At 55.5% G+C, this 18,619-nt stretch overlaps 7 protein-coding genes across 7 annotated transcripts; 4 read left to right on the top strand and 3 right to left on the bottom strand.

The window, feature by feature from the left end:
* Positions 1-1,149: 1,149 nt before the first annotated feature.
* Positions 1,150-2,331, top strand: HMPREF1541_00131 (uncharacterized protein; the record flags this gene model as incomplete). The annotated part of the gene is made up of 1 exon (XM_008712439.1): positions 1,150-2,331. The coding sequence occupies one exon, from the start codon at positions 1,150-1,152 to the stop codon at positions 2,329-2,331; it is 1,182 nt and encodes a 393-aa protein (XP_008710661.1).
* A 724-nt stretch (positions 2,332-3,055) lies between these two features.
* Positions 3,056-3,757, bottom strand: HMPREF1541_00130 (uncharacterized protein; the record flags this gene model as incomplete). The annotated part of the gene is made up of 1 exon (XM_008712438.1): positions 3,056-3,757. The coding sequence occupies one exon, from the start codon at positions 3,755-3,757 to the stop codon at positions 3,056-3,058; it is 702 nt and encodes a 233-aa protein (XP_008710660.1).
* Positions 3,758-4,140: 383 nt separating this feature from the next.
* HMPREF1541_00129 (uncharacterized protein) lies at positions 4,141-4,911 on the top strand (the record flags this gene model as incomplete). Its single annotated transcript, XM_008712437.1, has 1 exon — positions 4,141-4,911. The coding sequence occupies one exon, from the start codon at positions 4,141-4,143 to the stop codon at positions 4,909-4,911; it is 771 nt and encodes a 256-aa protein (XP_008710659.1).
* Positions 4,912-8,277: 3,366 nt separating this feature from the next.
* On the top strand, positions 8,278-8,955 carry HMPREF1541_00128 (uncharacterized protein; the record flags this gene model as incomplete). Its single annotated transcript, XM_008712436.1, has 1 exon — positions 8,278-8,955. The coding sequence occupies one exon, from the start codon at positions 8,278-8,280 to the stop codon at positions 8,953-8,955; it is 678 nt and encodes a 225-aa protein (XP_008710658.1).
* A 4,434-nt stretch (positions 8,956-13,389) lies between these two features.
* Positions 13,390-15,359, bottom strand: HMPREF1541_00127 (uncharacterized protein; the record flags this gene model as incomplete). Its single annotated transcript, XM_008712435.1, has 2 exons — positions 13,390-15,319; positions 15,349-15,359. 2 exons carry the CDS (start codon positions 15,357-15,359, stop codon positions 13,390-13,392), a joined length of 1,941 nt encoding a protein of 646 aa, XP_008710657.1.
* Positions 15,360-16,293: 934 nt separating this feature from the next.
* HMPREF1541_00126 (uncharacterized protein) lies at positions 16,294-16,799 on the bottom strand (the record flags this gene model as incomplete). The annotated part of the gene is made up of 3 exons (XM_008712434.1): positions 16,294-16,365; positions 16,404-16,466; positions 16,572-16,799. The coding sequence occupies 3 exons, from the start codon at positions 16,797-16,799 to the stop codon at positions 16,294-16,296; spliced, it is 363 nt and encodes a 120-aa protein (XP_008710656.1).
* A 644-nt stretch (positions 16,800-17,443) lies between these two features.
* Positions 17,444-18,514, top strand: HMPREF1541_00125 (uncharacterized protein; the record flags this gene model as incomplete). The annotated part of the gene is made up of 1 exon (XM_008712433.1): positions 17,444-18,514. The coding sequence occupies one exon, from the start codon at positions 17,444-17,446 to the stop codon at positions 18,512-18,514; it is 1,071 nt and encodes a 356-aa protein (XP_008710655.1).
* Positions 18,515-18,619: the final 105 nt, after the last annotated feature.

The following is an 18,619-nucleotide window of genomic DNA, read 5'->3' as shown; positions in this document are numbered from 1 at the left end:
GCTTGGTCAGCCATATGGTCGGCTGTCTATGAGCTACAACGGACTGCACTCGCAGTGAACGAGCTGTATACTCCCGCTACTCTATACCTAGTGCGCCATAGCCCATGCTAAAGCTTACTGCCTCGAAACCCCCAGAATGGTGTTATTTGGAAGATGATGGCCAGTTTGTTCGATTGGTAAGTTCTCATCAAGGCGATACTCCACAGAGACATAAGATGAAGGCAATATCTCCATGATCTCTATGGTACTAGGCTTGCATCGTCGCTAAATCGAATTTGCCCGTCACCTACCTTCACTCACCTCTTGCCGGGCCCAACTAGCCCCAGCCCCATGCACTTCTGCCTAGCAACCATAAATATCAGAAAATCAGAAATTCCTCCCAACAATCGCACAGACCTACAGCAGTAAGACTGTAACGAAACTGGGCAGGTGAACACCAGAGGTCCTGGGGTCGAGTCGATGCCACTGAAAACTTTCGCCTAGCAAACTGTGACTCTATCTTCTGATAAGTCCATTAGCCAGGTACTTTTCGGGGAGGAATGCAAATTCACACAAATCAAAAATAAAGATGCCGTAAGAAGCCAAAGTCAAGATCTCTCAGTAGGAGTACTAGCAATAGTTGGGTCCATGAGACCTCCTATTATGAGAGCACATTCCTCTGTTCTTTTTGCTTTTTTTTAGTGCTGCGGGACTACTTCCTCTCCTTGCAGCGAGTTGTGTCCGTTTATTCCACACAACGCGTACCACAGCATCACGAGGCCTGGAGCGCTGGAAGCACATTGCTTGCCCATGAGGTGGCAGCATGAAGTCGCCAACCAGACGAGGCTACCAGGCAGTGAAAGTCTTGGCATTGTGCTTCTACCCGTAGTGACATCTACTCGGATCTAAGAAAGTGAGGATATATATACGGCCGTAATCAAGCGCATCTCTGCTTTCCTGTCAAGCAGTTACGCTGTTGTAGCAGCCGATGTTGGCGGACCAATTGCTCCACCGCCGCAACCCGCAGATCTACACAGCACGCCAAGCAGAAGGAATACCGAAACGATTGGCTTACCAACCTCTCGGCCGAGAGTATATCGAAGGCTTTTATGGAAGTATACAAGTAGATGCAATCGAGCTAGAATTGTATTGAGAGCATAGACCGACACGATGGCCAACCAAGCAAACGCCAGTGTTCGGCCTGGGATCGTCGCCATACCCAAGTCCCCCTCCACCGTCTCCGTCTCCGTCATAGACACGACTTCGCACTTATTCGGCATACCAGCAGGCATGCTCGTCGCCCCGACCATCCCAGGCCTCGACTACCTCGCAGCACCATGCTATTCCTTTCTGATCCAGCACGTCGATGCCGTCTCCGGTAATACACGACGCCTCATCTTTGATCTCGGAATCAGAAAAGACGTCGACCGACTCCCAGAGTTCCTGCATCAACAGGCCAAAGACCTCAACCTTCGAATTGACGTTGCTAAATCTGTGCGAGAGATCCTCGAAGACGGCGGCGTCAGCTGCGCGGAAGGCGAGATTGAGGCTATCATCTGGAGCCACTGGCACTGGGACCACACGGGAAACCCAGCCGAGTTCCCTACCACCACCAAACTGATCGTCGGCCCCGGCTTCAAAGCAAACCTCCTCCCAGGAAACCCCGCCGACCCCGAGAAGAGCTTCCTCGAGAGCGACTACGCCGGCCGAGAGATGCAGGAGCTGGCTCTACCCGATTTTGACATGATGATCGGCCAGTTCCCAGCCCACGACTACTTCGGCGACGGCAGCTTCTACCTCCTCAACAGCCCCGGCCATGCCATCGGGCACATGTGCGGCCTAGCGCGCGTGACCAGCAATCCCGACTCCTTCATCTTCATGGGCGGCGACATCGCGCACCACGCCGGCGAGTGGCGCCCGTCGCCGTTCCTGCCCATGCCCCAGCAGATCTCGCCGAATCCGTTCGATGACAGTGCGGCAAGTTGCCCGTCCGCCATGTTCGACAAGCTGCGGAGCTCCTTGGGTTTGACGACGCCCACAGCGCCGTTCCTCGTGCCCGCACGGCTGGAGGTGGGACAGGTGCACCACGACGTGGACGAGACGATCGCCAGTATTCAGAAGTTGCAGGAGTTTGATGTGGCGGACGCGGAAAATGTTCTGGTGGTGGTCGCGCATGACGAGACGTTTCTGGACCAGCCTGATTTCTTCTTTCCCAATACGGCGAATGAGTTCATGAAGAAGGGGTTGGTGAAGAGGACGAGGTGGCGGTACCTGAGGGACTTTGCGCAGGCGATAGGTTGGGAAGGGGAGGTGGTGGGGAAACGGAACTGGGGTCCTGTTGCTGCTGAATAGGTCTCGTTGTGATAGACAGGAGAATCGAGGGTTAGATACATGGGCTTCGTGATACCTCGGAGATGCGTGGGGTCGTCTATGTACCATAGCAATCTTGCTTCGATGCCGGCACGTGCCGATGAGGAAGAGGGAGGGGACGGGCGCTTGAAGTTCAGTTTCAAGTACCGTGAAATTGATTCGCACTCGGTTCGATCGACGGTGGAAGCAGAATGACGATAAGCATCGGCGTGTTGGCCCTCCACCTGAAGGGGCGAACGCTGGCTGCATTCATCGCGCTAGTTGGCTCATTTACTCAAAACCAGGCCACCAGGCTTCGTCCTTGTTCGCGTGACGGCACCTTGTTCTTACTCCTTGATGATCAAGCCATTCAAAACCCGAGCTCGCCACTGAGGCAAAGTTCTTGACGGACGTGGCGTTCTCTTTGCAGTTGTTGCAGGCTTCAGTTGCCAGCACTCTCACAAGGTTCGTGCTGACGAGTCGAGCTAGCCTTGTGACTTTCCCGTTGATTGGTATGTCGTCAAGCGACCAATCGAGACGCTATTGTAGTCAAGTGCAGTCCATCTGCATCCTTGATACTCAATGCTCTGTCAAGAGGCTATGTATAGTTGATCCCACATGGCTTGAGCCAAGGTCGTCGTCATGTCGCAGCAGTGGACCAACGCAGACGCTCGCTTTCTTGGGTGATCTCGTATCGATCGCTGTCCAGTCGTGTTCATGATGGCGATCATCGCTTCGGAGCCAGACCAGGTGCATCGCCGATTCTTTCATCGCGCTCCGTCTTGAACAGCACTTGGCACCAGAATTCCTTCTTGTCCTCATCCCACCATTCCCATAGCCTGCTGTCTCTGCGATCCACCTCCCTACTCTGCAACTTGAAAGCACAGGTTTCATAGGGCTCCGCCGCTATCAAAAGGAACTGATAATCCTTATCCGGATCCTCAACTTTCTGCTCGAATGCGCTCATGAACCTGATCTTTGGTGCCGTGCCCTCGGCAATCTCGGGATAGAGCAACTGGAACAGCAACCCGACCTGCCTCGTCAAAGGGTCCCGCACCTTTGTGATCTTGTAACCAGGCCGCCCGATTTTGACGACGTTGCGTTTGACTTGCACACCTCCCACGCCCATCATCATACCGCCATCCTTCTGTGCCTCCCTCTGCTCCCTTGCTGCTCTCCGTGCAAGGTTGGTCTGATGCTTCCGGCCCTGAGTGTGTGCAAGATATGATCCATCGTTCTGATGTACAGTGAGACAGAGACGGCATTCGAAGCTGCCCACGTGATTCTTGAAGAAGTAGGGATCTTTATCAAGGTCAATCGTCTCGAGCGCAAGCTTGCGCAAGCGTTCCCGACGGTCGGCATTCGTGGCGCTGGAGGAGGCAACGCCGCCTCCGCCGAATTTTGAGCCGGCGCGATTCTGATAGTCCATGGTCCTGATTATAGATCGTGATCAAGTCCTTCGTGAACCCTGTCGATTGATCACCGATCCTGGTGGCTAGAAAGATGGTACGGAGGTTGATTGGATGTTTGTGGAAAGAGACCTCAGACGCGAGAGAAGTCCCAAAAATGTCCCCGCAAATGTGAGGCTGCAACTCAGCCTCGCCATTCCTAGGCGATGCCAATGCACCACCACATCACCTTCATTTCCTAGTCACCTGCCATCTCTGATCAGACGCACCTCGTACGGGTGGTCTCCTAGTCGACTGGCACGAGCTAGAAGTAGCGATGGCTGCAAACGGCGGACCATTTGGTCCAGGTTCTCCTGCGCCCGCTCCTCCGCTGCAGACTACACCCCTCTCCTCCCCACACGCAATGTCAACCAGCGGCGCACCGCCACCACCACCTCCGAAGCCTCCTGGACATATTTCCTCAGCCGACCCCTCGCGAAGCGGTACACCACTTTCTCAGTCCCAAGCACAACCTGCACCTCCTCCGCCGCTCCCACCCAACCCCACTCAATCTACACCGCAGCAAGCTCTCCCCACACAACAGCACCAGCAGATCCCGCCTCCGTCTCACCAGAATCACTGGCTTCCCACAACGCCGTCGGGAGCCTCACTTGCCTCTCATACCATCACAGATCTGCATAAGCTCGCCTCCTCTCCTGCCCAGCTGTCCGCGCTGGCAACATCTCATCCAAGCTATGCTTCGTCCTTAGCTCCCCTGAGCCAGCTGCTTACACAGAATCTGGCAGCCGCACAACAGCTTCAGTCTCTAGAGTCTCAACTCAGCCACTTACGACAGCAGACCGCGCAGCTTCTACTCAATCACACCAGCCTGCAGACGCAATGGCGACGGAAGCAAGGCGAGATGGACGATGCTCTATCGCCGTGGCAGCCGCGGGCGATGTATCAACGGCTTGTGGCGAGTATCACGGAGCAGGAGGCCCTACTACGGGCGATGATGGAATCGTTCCTCGACGGAGGTGGCGAAGACAGATTCTACGATAACGGTGATGGCAAAGCGAGCGACAAGGAGGTTACGGAATGGATTCGGCGCATTAGAGAGGGTGCAACAACGTTGGAGAAGCGCAGAGAGATGAGAGCACGGTGGGACGAGGGAAGAGTTGGTGGATGGAGATGAAAACTATCGTGCAAAGACTTATGACCTCTCGGCCAACGTACGGTACCTACCCACCGTTGCTCAGCATCATCGCGGTACTCATCAACATCCCACAGTGAGATACGACAAGACACAGGTTGGCTTGCGAAAATGTTTGCCTGCTGTCGGGACTGGGAGCCTTCCCCAACCAATGCCAAGCCACAAGCTTCACGCGTGCCTGGTCGGTGTTGGCAGGACCTCTATAGCCGGCATAGCAGGATGCCACAGGAATCGTGGCGACAACGGTGAGATGTGTTCTTGTCACCATGAGCCTGCGATCACAACCAGCGGCGGATGACTAAGAGCTTGCTCCAACGGCGTCTTCCCGAAAAGCGTGGCCTATCGCGACGGACTGGAAGATGGCTGAAACCCCACCAAGACGGTTTGGTAATTGCTTCGAATACTGCAAGACCGTGACATCCTAGCGAGATTCCTGGCTGTCCGTTCTATGTCGACATCGTGGCTTTATGTTCCAGATATCGACATGATGGTGAACCCCAGGCAACTACCAATTCTTGGCTCAACTAAAACTGGACCATCGCAACAGCCGCCGTCGGCAAGCTCTTAGCGATCATCCCGTTGTCAAAATGGGAGTCTTTGAGTCACTCACGACTCTAGTATAAATTGGGCCGCATCACACGCAACAAGCCTCAGAATGAAGGCTACTTCGACAGGGTGGTCAGCCAGACCCCAGCATGAATGCGGCCTATGCGATCTTGGTGTTCAGCTCAATGTTACTCAGCTTCGCGGGCAGATCACTCATATTGGATAGAAGCCTGCAGTTCAGTTGACATTCACCGGTGAGAAAAATGCCGATTTCCTATGTAGGCATATGGTTGACCCTGTAAGAACGGCTCGCTCAGCCGGACCCGATTTCGATAATACGCCGGGAAAAGTGTGGCGCCTGTATTTGGGTGCAACCTCGTGGGATTCGCAGCGATTACCTTGCGCCAGGCACCGATGCTGGGAGAACTCCCGAGGGACCATGACTTCGGGACCGTACCGATGCCAGACGGCGAATTCTGATGTACCCAGTAGGGAAAAGGCGTTGAGGTCCAGCTTCTTGGTTTGGAGAAAAAGTCACAGGCAGAGTTTGCTTTCTCCACCACTTTTTCCAGAACCAAGAACTCAGGATCGACTTCTCGAACGAGTTTGCAGATTCATGGTTCGCTACCGACTATGGCAAATCCGAGTCAGCTGCGTCCGTGTCAATAATGGACGTTTACGTACGTTGCCATGTGCTTCTCCAAGGAGTAACCCATCATGTTCACGACATGGCGGGAGCGCATTCTTGGTATTGCATCTGTCCTCTATCCCAGTTCTGTCAGACCCACTGATTAACAGAAGTCGAGAATTTGCACATCATTCAAGAACTTGCAGAAAGCGGTGGGTCATAGCGTTCCTCCTCTGTTAGTTGCTTGTGTCTGCAGGTGCATGGGACTCAGATGTCCGATTCGCATGGAGCATTTTTCGTCCCAAGGAGTATCACCGAGGAGAGTTCTCGTTGAGCACGATTACCAGCCTATCGCCTTGCGACGCTATCGAGGAAGCCCTTATCATGCATTAACCTATACCAATCGCGGCAGCATAAAAGTAGGAAGCTCGCTACGAAGCTAGGTTTGCGGCAGACGTTGGCATCATCATTACCATCAGCGGTCTTTCATCGGCCCACCACGTGGTGACGGGCCAGCTCCTTGCTGTTGGGACGTGAAAGTCTTGCCATACTACCCTATGATGGCCAATGCAGACTTTGCGACAAGCGGGCAGCCGTGGTAGGGAACGTACTGGATTTGCGCGCAGAATCGCGACAGAATCGAGACGGCGCCGGAAGAGGCGTTGCGCTCGCAAGATGAGTGGTTGAAAATCTGCGGGAGATCCAATTCCCGTCTATGACAACGGTTCGAGATGCATGGCATGGGTGCGCAAAACTCCAGCACAGCGCGCTAGCAATGTATCTTTGACTTTCCGGGCGCCATGATACATCCTACGCACGCAGATGATGGCAATCGTATGGGTTTGGTGGCTTACCATGAACGCCATGAACGCCATATGCTCGGCATGGATACTCTAGCCGGCAACGCCACATGAAGAACCGTTAACGGTGCAGGCCGTCCTTACTTGGATCGGCGCAATATTGGTTTTCGGAATCGCGCACATGGGATGGATTCTACCAGCGCAAAGGCGCAGACTTCAGACCAACGGCCAGCGCACTTGGAAGGAAAGCAGAAGAATTTTTGCGCAACGACAAGGGTGGAGAATGCGCTCGCACGGGGATTCGCTACATCACTTCCACTGCTGTTTTGGACGCGGTAGTCCCGATCGGGCAGCTCGCAAAGGGCAGGCTTCAATTGTACCCTGACTGGATCAATAGTGCCCCGTGTGCGACATGTGCGCTGGCAGAGGTATCACAGGTCTCAGTGATTTCCCAATCCCAGCAGAGACACGCAAAGCGCATATGTGAGCCAGCGATAGCCAGAAGACGATCATCGACGCGACACGTGGAAACTTGGGAACAAGCGAGCGGGCCCGTGTGCCTCTTAGGCTTTTACCAAGGCTTGTGCCAGGAACCGGCTTCGGGCTTCGCTCGCGGTACCTGAGCCATGCCCTAACAGCGCCTAGCCAAACGGTCGGGAACGCAAAATGGGCGCCAGCGACTGCGGCATTTTCGGGGGCCAAGCTTAAGTCAGTGTGCCCGAGGTCCAATCAGCACCCGCCGGGACCTGAAAGCGTTTGCCGCCCTTGCAGACTTCTCGGCTTGCATTAGACCAGGAACTGGCGTGTCTCCTTTTTCAACTTTGCCCGATCATGGTCAGGCCCTCATTCGCCAAAGCAGCCACTGACCCAAGCTTGCTTCCACCTCGCGGATGTGGAACGATTGCCGCTCACTTGCATCGGTCGGTCAACGTTTCAGCCAGCAAGCTGGTCGCTTCAGAACCATGCCGGCCGGGATGTGCCCATCTGGCTCCCCTACCCCCCTACCCCCCTACCCCCCCCCGACCGAGCAGACTCCAGCATGGCAAACGCTACTGCATGCCAGAAAATTCAATCCTTTTCCGTGTCCAGACTGTTGACGGTGGACACTGGAGAATGGCGGCAGAGAAATCGAGTCTGCAATCTCTGGGCCTCGAGCATACGCGCCTCAACCGCCGCCATTATTACTTATACCCCTTCCCCCCCCGCGTCCAACCTGGGATGTTTGTGTCAATCAACCGTCAATCCTTTCCAACCCAAGTTACTCGAGCAGGTCTCTGATCAGCATCATTCCTTTGCTGTAACGACATCCTCTCATACACGACCATCGTCGACAATCACTCCTTGAGGTACTACTCAGTTCCACCCAACTACAACATGTCTCTGTCCAAGTTCACCGGCGCAGCCGTGCTGCTTGCCCTCGCCCCCACCGCCATGGCCCTGGGCCAGGCCACCGTCGTCAACAACTGCGGTTTCCCCATCTACTACGCCTCGGTCGGCCAAAGCCAGCACGCCGAGATGCAGCAAATGCAGGGCAGCTACTCTGAGCAGTTTGGCGAGCAAGGCAACGGAATCTCCATCAAGCTCGCCCCCAGCGCTGATGCCAACCCTACTCAGTTCGAGTTCACCTGGGCGGACGGCAAGATCAACTACGACCTGTCCAACATCAACGGTAACCCCTTCGCCAATGAGGGCATGTCCCTGGTGCCTTCGATGTCGAACGACCCCAACAACCCAACCTGTGTTCCCATCAACTGCGCCGCCGGTGACTCCGTCTGTGATGCCGCCTACAACCAGCCTGATGATGTCCGCACTCACGTGTGCAGTGACAACGCTGACCTCGTGCTCACCATGTGCCCCGGTGGTAGCAGCGGCACCCCATCAAGCTCTGGCTCAAGCTCTGGCTCAGAGACTAGCACTGCTTCGCCCTCCGCCAGCGCTGTTGCCAGCTCTGCCCCCGCTGCGTCTTCCACCACTACCTGGGGTGGCAGGCCTCCCTCCAAGCGCGCCGAGCACGGCCACCAGCGTGTTCACTCGCGCGCTTTCCGCGTGTAAGCGCCCTTGAACTTGAGACATTCACGACACAGACCAGCCCGTCTTCCTTATTCTTCGTAGTCAGCGCAGCAAGATCTGCCGCGACACATATTCCTTGCCAACAGGTATTCGCATCCTGCCGCACGCTCAAGTCAGTCATTGGTGAATCTCCATGGGTCGACACATGGACATTCCATTCATCCCGAGCGGGGGCGTCCCGGTCTTGACGACCAACGCTTACGAATACATTCTTTTATATGATCATTTTGCTCCTAAAATGATTAAGTCTCGACGACATCTCCACAACTTCCCGAATCTCTGTTGGCGGGGAACAACAATCACCAAAGGGCAAGACAGGGTGGCTTTGCCGGACAAAGTTTCACTTGACAACGATACGCGTGCCTGGTACACGTACGCCTCGCAATCTCATTAGAAATGAACGACCACGTCATACCACACACTCAACGACCTCTTACGACCTCACACACATCGCTACGACAGTCCCCAACGCGATAGCACGGCGCTCCGTTTGCGAAAACTTTCCTTCCTTTGGTTCTCGAACATACATTTGGGCAAAGGCCTTTGTGCCTATTATCGACATGTTTTGGCCGCAAGTACAGTCCGTCCGGAAGGGCTTTTGTGCGCCTCACATGTGCAGATGGATTGAGGGAAAATCAAACTATAGACTGGGGAATCCGTTTTTCTGACTTCATCCTTCGATTCTTACCGTGTCCTATCCCCCGGCGTCCGCAAGGGGCTGGGGAGGCACAGACTTTCATTTTACATAGACCGACGTCTTTTTCCAAATCCAAACGATATGAAACATAAATTCTCCCGTTCCTTGCGTCTACCAACGTGCTCCCTCTATCCCTGCTCCTCCTGCCAGGCACTGACAACCAATATTTTGGCTTCATGCTCGACAGGACTGGCCTTGCATCTGTCAATCCAGTCCGAGTCAAAACAAGGCTTCTCATCCGAGGTTTCTCATCGGAGACGTCGACTGACAGGTCGGCATTCACGACGTCAGCCCAGCCCACCCAGCTCAGCTCAGATACTCTACTCTACTCTACATCCGACCAATCCACCGGAAACGCACTTACAATTGCACTAACACAACACATCCAGTCCTAGTCTCCTACACGGGCCACAACGCCCAACCAGCAAACCCTCATACACAATCCTCCTACGCACAGCCAGCCGCCCACGGCCCCCGAACCACACGCGCCCTCCCCCTTCCATGACGCGTCCACAACAAAACACACACAAACGCCCCCAACCCTCCAACTCCGGACGGAGTAATCAACTCGCGGACCAAACCCCCCTGCCAATGGCCCTTAGCCCCTGGGCGCTAATACCAAACCTCCCCAAATCGAGCGAAAGATCGTCCGCGCCCATCCCATGCCTATGATTTTCTGATTTCCACCACCCAAAACTTAAGCTTATTTGACCTAGCGGGGGTGCCAGTGCCAGGAACAGGGCCCAGGGCGTCAGAGCCAGAGCCCAGAGCGTAAATCCCATCCCGGCACGGAGGAGCCGAGCTACGGAGCGCTGTAAACGGCGGCTTGGGTCTGCCGTTTCCGTCTCTTGCTTTTGCTTTGCTTTGACTTGCCAACTTTGCCCATTGCCCTCTTGCCCTCTGCCCTTGGCCCGCCTCGGTTCCGGGGGGTGTGTGTGTGTGTGGTGTGTGGTGTTACGAGTCAAGCCAGTGATCAGTGTGTTGCACCACTGTGAGGGTGAAGTGAAGGGCTTTGAACGCTCGGCGCGTTCCAAAACTTCCCCAAGGGCACACGAATACCACGGTTCTTGCTCTGGCAGAGCTACGGGAGTATTTCGTACTGATTCCTACAGTATTCCTGTTTGTTCGGGCGGCTGTGCACAATTCCCATCTACAGTTACGGAGTAGCTGGGCTTCACTTTGCTCACTTGGCCTGGTTAGGTAGGTCAGGCAGGTAACAGCACCAGCACCAGCACCAGCAGCAAGCCCGCACCGCTTCGGAATTCCTGTGCTGGGAGGGGGAATTATAGCCGGTGTTTTGTTTTTTCGTTCGGCGGTGCACCGCCCGAACGCGCCGATGCCCGCGCCCCGCCGCGGTGCCGTAGACGGTAGACCCATTATTCTGGGCCTGTGTGGGTGTGTGTGGGTGTGTGCCTGTGTGTATGGGTGTGTGCCTGGCCATGGCTTACCCACTTCACCCACCTAGGCAGCCCGAGCCCAGGAAAATTCGAATCCTAGCCTGTTCCTGAATTTTGCAGCACATGGCAAAGAAGCAAAGCGGTCCGGTTGCTGGCCTGCCTGCCAGGCACAAGGTTTTCTTTCTCTGCCTTCCTAATCGAGGCGAACGAATGAAAATGCAATTATGATGCTTTTTCGTTTTTCGTTTTTCGTTCGGCTTTGCCCTTTTCGGGGTGGGGAATTCGTCGCGGAGACGCGACGTTGATGGTTATCTGTAAGTGTGGGCGAGTCAGGAATCTTTCAGAGAGAGCGTTGAATGGGAAGATTGGAGTGTTGGCAGTTGGGGAAGTAGGTGCAGAACTACTCGCGCCATCGAGTCAGAGCGAATAGCCGGGACAGGACGATACCAGTGTACTGTAAGTGCTTGTCCCGCGAGGAGGGGAACACTCGATAGTGAGCACAGCTGTGAAGCCTTGCCGTCTCTTCTGCGTGCGCCATACGCAAGGAACCACAGCTGCTGGCCTCGGCTCTGCACGCACGCACTCAGGTCAGAACATGGATGAGCTGGCTTCTATGTGCGGTGGGAGTCGACGTGTTACAGACTGGAACATCGCCAGCCTGGATCCCCCAGCATACTTGTGGCCCCTTCACGCATCCTTCGGCCCCCAGTTTGTACTCCTCGACATTTATAGTATTGGCAGCGCATCGTGCGCTTAAGGGCCAGCTCTTGATGTGCCTAACAAGGTCTTCCCCAGGCACGATAGCAGCAGCAGCACCTAGAGCAGGATCCTGTCCCGGCTGGTGCACTCACTCTTGCGCAGCAACCTTCCCACTTCGCAAGCGCATACCCTGTACAATATCAATACACTATTCCGTTTGGGCTTGTCTTCGTATCGTCCCGCGTCTCTCGTCCTCCATCAGTCGCTCACAAGCAACACAGTAAAATTGTCCAGTACTGGCCACTGGTATTACCCAGCACCAATAGCAATAGCAGTTACTGGAGACAAACCTCCGTGCTAGCCTCAGCCAAAAACCCCCAGCCACTACCTGCAGAATCAACGCACCTCCCGCATATACAAACATGCATAGCGCATCTGTATGTAGTGCATTTTCTACGCCATCTCCATCTTCATCCCTGTACACAAGGTCTTTTCCACCAACGAGCCGACAGAGATCGGCGAAGTAAAGCGCACAGCGCACAATAACTCCCGCACCCACAGTACTGTGAATACACTACTGAGAGCGATGTCTCGAATCCGCAAAGTTTGAGAGGCCGCTCTTTGCATTTCCGCTTCATCCCGTAAGCGTCCGTTGTCATCACTGTGGTATTTTGTCTCCCGCCTGTCGATCATCGATGAACTCCAACAGATTGTTGTTGATCTTTGATCGGCGGGTACGGAGTACCAACGCGGTCCAGACCCCCAGCGGTTTTTGAAATCGATGATCTGGAGCAAGGGATTTCGGGATCGTAGGCCGGATCGCCCGCCCTAGATACTGGTAGAGCCTGACGATCTATGTGGTGCATGGACGTTTGCGCCGGGGGCACTGGGACCTGAGTTGGGGCAGGTGGGTTGTAGATCCCTGGTCTTTGATCCTCGCGAAGCACTCGACTGCCTGGCTGAGAGATTGCGATAGTGAGTTCAGCATGGGGTAGGTCTGGGGAGCATTGACAGCGGCGTGTGGTTATCGGGCAGAGAGTCAAGCTGTTGTGGCTGTTACATCGCTGTGGCAGTGGTCATGGTGGAGGTAAGTATCGGCGGCGGCTCTCGCGCGTGCAGACGAAACCGTATGATGAACTCTTCGAATGAGTGCACGGCTACCGTTCTTATCAAACACTTTGCTGAGGTGTGAAGTGTCACTTTCCGTCCATGACTCCAGGTTATGAAAGATGTGAAAGTCTTTGGCACTCGCTGTACGACATTGGTAAAATGATTGACTTGCGTGCCAGAACGCGTTGCTGCAGCATTTATATACCTGCAAGTGACATTATGCTCGGCACCCGAAATCCGCCCACGACTATTGCCTTCGAACTATGGCTCAGCCTGATGCTTTGAACGTGTAGCCGACTCGTCCATACTAGGCACATCAGTGAAGACCGGTAAGAAAAACGAAAATACGAATTTGCTCCGTCAGTGATGGTGGTGATACTAGTCTACAAGTCGATCAACAACAAGCCACACCAGCAGCGCAACACTGTTCTCTGGCCCATCTTCTACTCCTGCTATTGTCAACATCTTCAAATCCAAGAAACCTATCAATCCCTTCACCTCCAACTCTCCCCCCTAACTACCTTCTTGCTGCGCATCAACCGCTGCCTCTAACCCACCAAGCAGATCCATTTCCACTTCTCCTTGACACTGTCCCAGCCGCTCATCAATCTTCCCATCCTTGCCCTCATCTCCCGTCTCTTTCACATCCGCAGCGAGCGGTGCCTGAAGCCCTCCTTTGCCCGCTTCCTTCCCACCCTCAACCTCACTTACAACATCAGCAACGGCTTCCTGCCTTGCATACTCCCTAGCCTCGCCTTGCGCCACCGCCTCGCGCACCGCCGCTTCTTCCGTCGCAGGCACGGGCGCCGGCGCAGTATCACTAGACGACCGGTCCTCAGCCGGACGGTCGGTCGCATCGCCGCCGTCGATCCCGACATCCTCTGTCGCCTGCGTGGGTGCTGTCTCTGCGCCCGCCACAGGCGCGAAAGGGACCGAGATCTCGGGCTGTGCCTCTGCTTCCGAGATCGGCGCTGTTGCGGAGGCTGTGGCCGTAGTTTCGGCTTCCGCGGGCGCTCCAGCTGCGCCGGAGGCATCGGTGGAAGACGCAACAGTAGAATCGGCGACGGTGGTGGGTGGTGCTTCGGTAGGTGTGTCAGGAACCGAAGGTTCAGCAGCTGGTGGCGGCACATCGTCGGCCGTGATGCCCGAGGGAGGGGCATCGGTCATCTGTGCATCCACCATAGGAGGAACAGGTTCAGATCTGGTGGTCCCAGCTGGAGTGCTGTTTGTAGCAACGAGAGCAGGCACCGGAGATTCGTCCTCTGCTGTGGCGGCGAGTTCGCGAGACAGTGAGCTTGGGACGGCTGGAGCGTTGAGGCCGCCAAGCCCAAGCCCAACCCCTGTCGAGGCAGCAGATGCCGACGGTGTCGTCGGAACTGAACCAGGGGCACTCGTAGAGTCACCCTCATTGACTTCGCCCTCCTCCGATCCTTCACCTTCGCTATCGTCACCACTGCCCTCACCCTCCTCCTTCTTACTGCGCGGTGTCTGGCTGCCGGCTTCACCTTCAGCTGTTTCCTTCTTTTCTGTGCCAACTCCTTCTTGCAAGGTCTCACCACGTGCCTCTGCCTCCGCGCGCCTTCGGTCCTCCTCTGCCGCACGCCTCTCCGCTTCCACCACCTCCTTCTTCTTTCGTCCGGGTCCACCCTTCTTCTTCCGCGGCCGTGGCGGCATGTTCTTCCTTACTGGAGGAGTCTCACCGCCTTGCGCGCCTGCACCGCCCATTGCATTGCCGAGCCCGCCTCCATCGCCCAGATCATATCCTGGCCCTGTGCCAGCGGCAGACGCATCCGCAGCTCCGTAGCCCTGTGCTTGAGCCCATGCACCATTCGCTGAGGCGTTGTAGAAGCTGGTCATGCCGGCCCGGCGGTCAGCCAGGAACTTTGGCTCGGGCATCTTGTCGGCCTTGTCCATCGGGATCTGCGTCCATTTGGTGGCAGAGAAGGTTCGATCTTGCAGGAGCTGCGTAGGAGGTATTTTGCGCTTCTTGCTTGTCTTAGTGGCTGTCGCGCCGTTGGTGGATGCGGTGGTTGTGTTGTTGAGACCGTCACCTGCATTGGTGCCGGCAGCAGCGGTCTCTTCGTCGTCACTAGCGTCGTCATCATCGGAGGGGTCATTGTCGGCGTCGTCCGCATTTTCACCATCTTCGTTCGTCGTAGCCATAAGGTATCGACTTTTGCGCATGCCACTCTCGCCTGTGAGGCCACGCTTGCGGGCCTCTTCGTACCGCACCCACTCGCAGGCCTTACGATCCCAGACACTGGGCTTTACCTCGCGCTCTCCAGCGCGCGATCGCCGGATCAATTCCTGGTTGTGTGCCGGCAGTTGATCGAAGAAGGTGGGTAGTGGCTGCTCAGGCCAGGGAAAGCCATCTTTGGGAGCGCCAGGCTTGTTGGCGGCGGATGAGGGGTCAGTCGCTTCGACGGAGGCATCCTGATTTATGCTGATAGGTTCGAGGATGAAGCGACGTACGGGCAGGCCATCAGTTGGATCGAAGTCGGTAGCACGCCCAGCACGAGTAGTGGCCGAGGGATCGTGGTGGCGGGTATGCCGAGAGGAACGAAGCTGAAGAACGAAAGATGTCAGCTGTCTGATAGCGGTATGGTATCATGGTGAAGTGAAGGCTGTTGCTTTGCTGGGGATCAAAGCAGTGCCAAGAAGCAAGACAACCACCGTGAATGCGCGAGGTCCATCGAAACAGATGAGCGCGACAGACGATTGAAGCGAATCGGCGTGGAAGCTCGTGTAGGTCCGAGTACTGCGCCAAAGTCATGGGGGTCGTAAAGCAACATTCTCCTTGAATAATGCGCTAGGCTCGCGGCACAGCAGCGTCACGTCCCGCTTTGGTCGCGCATCCACGTATCGTATCGTATGGTGTCGTTCTCGTGACTTTTGACAGAAACCCACGATAAGTAAGGAAAGTCATAGACTTACAGGAGCCATCGTTGCCAGTCTTCACTTTTCGAGACGACCGCGTCCTGAAACGCGCCGACGAGGTCAACACCGGCGAGGATACACGCCGCGTTGCTGTGCTGCTGTTAAATTGCCACCAGAAGTCCCACAGAAGTGCCTAGCAACGCCAAACCAGTGCGCTCGAACTCAATATGGTTACGAATTCAGATATATTGATGCTTCGATGAATCTAAGAAACACCAGCCCTGAGGTTCAAAGGCGCCGGACCAATGGAGTAGGTTAGCCGAAGCATGTAAGGCTGAGCTTCTATCGACAAGGCTGACGATATCAAGGCACGAAACAGCTAATCGTACATCACACAGCTGATTCGAGGCGCGTGAACAAACTCCTACTCCTGAAGAAATAGGAACACCAGTGCTTGCACTCTTGGGAGGGGTATGGTAGACGTCTAGTTGTAGTGTACACCGGCTGTGCCTAAGACCTCTTGCCGTCGAACTCCTTCCATCACGTCCATCCAGGCTCCTTCTGCCGTACTATTCCGCCGTGACCCTCTTTGCCCTGCAGAGCTGTCAGTTGCTGTGAAAGTATTGAATAATCCTTGTGGGAGAACTCACCGATTTCCCACCTTCTACAACTAACCGATCAAGCTGGAAGAACTGACTGACAACCGTTTGTCTCTGCAGCACGTTAGCACCTGGTCTGCCATCTCTCATCTTTTCCGTTGCGCATGATCTTCGGTTGGTCGTCTCATCTCTGCCGAACTCAGGACCGTTTGTACGTACCTTCAGTATCGCCAACTCACTGAGGGCCTTCTGCACAAGCTCCTGCCGTTGCCGCTCGTCCTGCACACCGGCGTGTTCATGGAACGCATCTCTCGTACGTCGCCGTGCGTATTCGCGGAAGTTGTAATTACTGAATTGTGATGACTGCCGCAGCAGCTGGCGATATATTGACCGTACTGTGGCAGCAGAGGCATCTGTCGCTGCACTGAGAGCAGTGGCGGCCGACATTATGGCGGTGCTTGTAGCAAGGCGGAAGGGGACGCGCGCGATCCGATGATCGACTGGCAGCGCTGCTGGTGGAGGCGTATGTGCCGCAGGAGTGCTCGCTGGTCGTAAGTACTGTAGCTTGCGCGGTCGACGGAAAAGAGGTGGGAATTGATCGCAGACTCCGCAGGCTCGGTCCCGGAGAGATAAGAATCGAGTCGCCCTGTTGATGAAATAGTAATTGACGGTCGATGCTATCCGACACGATATGCGACACAAGTCCGGAGCAGAGTTGAGGTGGCAGAGAAGGAAGAGATGCAAACCTCAGAACATTTTGTCCGCATTGCGTCAAGGTTCGCTTGATCGGCCGTGACCGACTGGAAACTCCGAGCTACGAGTCCGAGCCAGGCACGTTACTTTACCACACCACTTGCATATATACATTTCGGTGAACTGGTGTAGGGGAAGCACGACGAAGTCTACGATGGATGTCTAATATCTGTGAGGTGTCACACCACTTATAGGTTCCCCACGTTCATTGCCTTATTGCCTGCGCTTAGGCCGTGAACCTTGGACCCTCCCCCGCCGACCACATACGAGTGCTGCTCCGAGTAGTGCAGCATCGGAGTCATATTGGTTATCGTTGCTTCCCACATATGGCCCCATCGATGTCTACATCTAAGACCGGGACCGAGCACTCCCACCTACCTTCACCACCTGCATCACCCGGAAAATCGTTCGAGCAAAGGGCACCAGCCGCCATAGACTCTGCACCTCTGAAGTCCTCCTCACATTCTGAAGAAGCTCTAGAGGCTCTCGATACCCTCCTGATAGAATACCTCAACCTACTGGACGCCTATACTACCCTACGTACCCAGCTCAATAGCCAACTCTCTCAGGGATACCTCTCTCTTGCAACCGCGAACCGCAATGCCGCCTCGGTGCTGGGTCCAGGACGACGCTTTGGCGAAGAAGGGTTCGATGGACGTATGCGCGCCATCCGCAAGCTGACGATCCGAGAAGGAAGTTCAAGGCTGGCGTCCATTGCCACAGAAGAGCTAGACGCAGAAGCGGACAACCATATAGCCGTGGACCAGAGCGCGGAAGATGGTAATGAGCAACAGCCAGCCACGCAGACACAAAAGAAGTCACAGATTGACGCTACAGAAGCCGATCTCCTCGATGAGCATGACACGCCATCCGGCGCAGATGCAGACCGAGGACCTGATCCGGGACCTGAAGCGGCGCCATTCAACTTCTCGTTCTCATCATCACTCACGGCAGAGGTCACCTCCAAGTCCAAACCGAAAGACCCACTCAAATGGTACACGGCACTACCACCGCCAGCCCTGCGACAGACGCAAAACCACTTCACGCAGTCGCTAGATGCCGTCGCAGAGCTGCTGAGCGCGCAGAGCGCACTGCAGGCTGCCGAGGCTAGAGTGTGGGCTGCGAGGCAAAGGTTTGCGGTCCCCGCCGGCAACGAAGCGAGGAAAGAGGAAGCAGAGCAGTCGAGTCACCTTGGCGGCGGCGGACAAGTCGGCGAGGAGAAGCTCAGCACGCTGAGGCTAGCCCACGACCACGACCACGATGACGAACAGGACGAGGCCGGAGCCCTCAACGACGACGCAGAGCACAAGGAGCCAGGGACCGGCGTGACGAGCTCCTTCAAGGGCCGCCAGCTTTCCTCGAATCCGCGCGCCCCCGAGCCGAGATCGCGTGTGCTGAAGATGCAGTGAATTCATAGCTACCGGTTTCAAGCAATACATGGATTGGATTCTCCCAGCCGCTGTAGTTAACACAAGACCTATTCCAATTCCGCTCTGTGCCACATCTGCAGATCT

Source organism: Cyphellophora europaea, assembly GCF_000365145.1.
Source record: "Cyphellophora europaea CBS 101466 unplaced genomic scaffold supercont1.1, whole genome shotgun sequence".
Lineage (NCBI taxonomy): Eukaryota > Fungi > Ascomycota > Eurotiomycetes > Chaetothyriales > Cyphellophoraceae > Cyphellophora > Cyphellophora europaea.
Note: the sequence above shows the minus strand (reverse complement) of the source record. Positions and strands in the feature narration are given on the sequence as shown.